The sequence below is a fragment of the Octopus bimaculoides genome, chromosome 3, assembly GCF_046866305.1.
Source record: "Octopus bimaculoides isolate indiv1 chromosome 3, ASM4686630v1, whole genome shotgun sequence".
Lineage (NCBI taxonomy): Eukaryota > Metazoa > Mollusca > Cephalopoda > Octopoda > Octopodidae > Octopus > Octopus bimaculoides.
Genome location: NC_142930.1, coordinates 94,014,806 through 94,017,305, shown reverse-complemented (window position 1 = coordinate 94,017,305; position 2,500 = coordinate 94,014,806). Strand labels below are relative to the sequence as shown.

General features: G+C 40.0%; 1 protein-coding gene across 2 annotated transcripts in view; it reads left to right on the top strand.

Annotated features, from left to right (window-relative positions):
• Positions 1-2,500, top strand: part of LOC106880955 (neuronal acetylcholine receptor subunit alpha-10) — a 608,885-nt gene that overhangs the window by 516,430 nt on the left and 89,955 nt on the right. For both annotated transcript variants that reach the window (XM_089349378.1, XM_089349377.1), the window contains one exon: positions 126-170. In XM_089349378.1, coding sequence (XP_089205504.1) covers positions 126-170 — 45 coding nt within the window. The remainder of the gene's footprint in view (positions 1-125; positions 171-2,500) is intronic.

The following is a 2,500-nucleotide window of genomic DNA, read 5'->3' as shown; positions in this document are numbered from 1 at the left end:
CTTGTTCATAAGTCTGAACGTGCTACTTGCATATTCGAACTGGTAATAATATTCCAGCTATTTATTTAACCAAAATGCATTGAACACATCTTTAATATCTGTATTCTTTTCTTCTATTTTAACAGGACGAACGAAATCAGGTTTTAACAACCAACATTTGGTTAGATCAGGTAAGTTTTACGTACTTTAAGAAAGCATTTTTGTTGTTACTGTTGTTGCTGCTGTTTGTTACTACACCTGACGGTCTGCTTTGTTGCTGCCTCTTCTGGAGCAATATCGACATTTGATTTTGTTATACTGTTTTTTCTTGCCACTTTCTCTCTCTCTCTCCCTCTCTGTCTGTTTCTGTCTCTCTCTCTCTATCTATCTATCTCTCATACACACACACACACACACACACTAACACACACACACTAACACACACACACACACACTCTTTCTCTCTCTCTCATTCCGTCTATGTCTGTCCTTCTCCCCTATGTATGTAGGTTATGTTTATCTCTCCATACCCATCTCTCTTCCTTCCCCTCTCTCTTCCTCCCCCTCTCTCTTCCTCCCCCTCTCTCTTCCTCCCCCTCTCCCCCTCTTCCCCCCCCTCTCTCTCTATATATATTTCTCTTTCTTTCTCTTATTCCTACTTTTTAAATCTACCTCTTACTTTTCTTTTTAAGTTTCCTTCTTTGTATTTGTCTAACTGCCTCACTAATATTATTTCTTACCTTCACTGCCTTGCTGTCAAAGTCTTGCAATTCATTATTCAATTAATCAATCATTCAATCAATTAATCAATCAATCAATTCATTAAACCCTTATTATTTAATTATCTCACGCACTTTTGATAACTACTATTCCTGATATTCACTCATTCTCCTCTTTCTTTTTCATATTTGCTTGTGTTGTCTAATTTTTTGTTTGGTTTATTAATTCTCTCCTCACTTTGACCGTTGCTTTCCTGCTCAAATTTTTATTACTCCTTAGCCCCCTCCCCTCCTCCCACTTCTCTTTCTTTGTTCTTCACTATTAATTTTTTTCTGTCTTTTCTCACCACTTCCAATTCGGCACAACTAATAAGCTTTAAACTTCCTATTCTTCCTCACGGCAACATAACTAATTCTACTTTGAGAACTTTTTTGCATGATACAGTCAAACTGTGAACTTCTAAACAGAAGTATCCACTAATTGGTGATGAGAGTAAACAGTTTCTACTCTATTACTCGAGCGAACATATTTCTAGTGGCTACACTGGTAAACTACTCCTTCTCATACTTGTTGACCGTCGCGTCCAATCTGATCGAGTAAACCTATAATCCCTTTCAATATTATAGGCACAATGCCTAAAGTTTTAGGGGAGGCGCTGGTCGACTACAACTATGCTAGGGCTCGACTTGAACTTATTTTATCGACCCCTAAAGGATGAAAGGCAAAGTCGACCTCGGCGGAATTTGAACTCGGAATGTAAAGACGGGGACGAAACGCTGCTATGCATTTTATCTGGCATGCTAACCATTCTACCAGCTCGCCACCTTATGAGCAGACCTGTAATGAAAAAGTGTCCGATCGTGACTATCCTTAGCTCTTTTTCTCGAGTACAGTTTATCTAAGACTACAGCATCCAATGTGTCCGTGTCTGTTTTTTAGGACCGCCGAGTATTATTTAAGGGTACTGATTCTAGCAGTCCCAATCACCATATTGAATTTCCTTTCTTGAGTCATGGGGCTGATAATGATGCTTCAGTAGTGGCCGAGATTGAGAAGATTTTTGAAACGAAATCGTTTCACACATATCAAGCCCATTTTATTTTATTTTCAAACGGTGCACCGCCAACTCATTTCACCAATATGTTCTCTATTTTCTTAAAGCAATAGTGTTTGAGCTTATGGACATAAGGCGCAGGAGCGGCTGTGTGGTAAGTAGCTTGCTTACCAACCACATGGTTCTGGGTTCAGTCCCACTGCGTGGCACCTTGGGCAAGTGTCTTCTACTATAGACTCGGGACGACCAAAGCCTTGTGAGTGGATTTGGTAGACGGAAACTGAAAGAAACCCGTCGTATATATGTATATATATATTTATGTGTGTGTATATGTTTGTGTGTCTGTGTTTGTTCCCCCAACATCGCTTGACAACCGATGCTGGTGTGTTTACGTCCCCGTAACTTAGCGGTTCGGCAAAAGAGACCGATAGAATAAGTACTAGGCTTACAAAGAATAAGTCCTGGGATCGAGTTACTCGACTAAAAGGCGGTGCTCCAGCATGGCCGCAGTCAAATGACTGAAACAAATAAAAGAGTAAAAGAGTATATGGTTGATATTTGTAGCACACCGATCGACAAGAGAGAGAGAGTTCAACGTTACCCAGTTTATTGTTGATATTCTCACATGTTTTTAAAGTATATTCAGTACTACTTTTTGTTGGCACTCCGTCGCTTACGACATCGAGGGTTCAATTGATCCGATCAACGGAACAGCCTGCTCATGAAATTAACGTGCAAGTGGCTGAG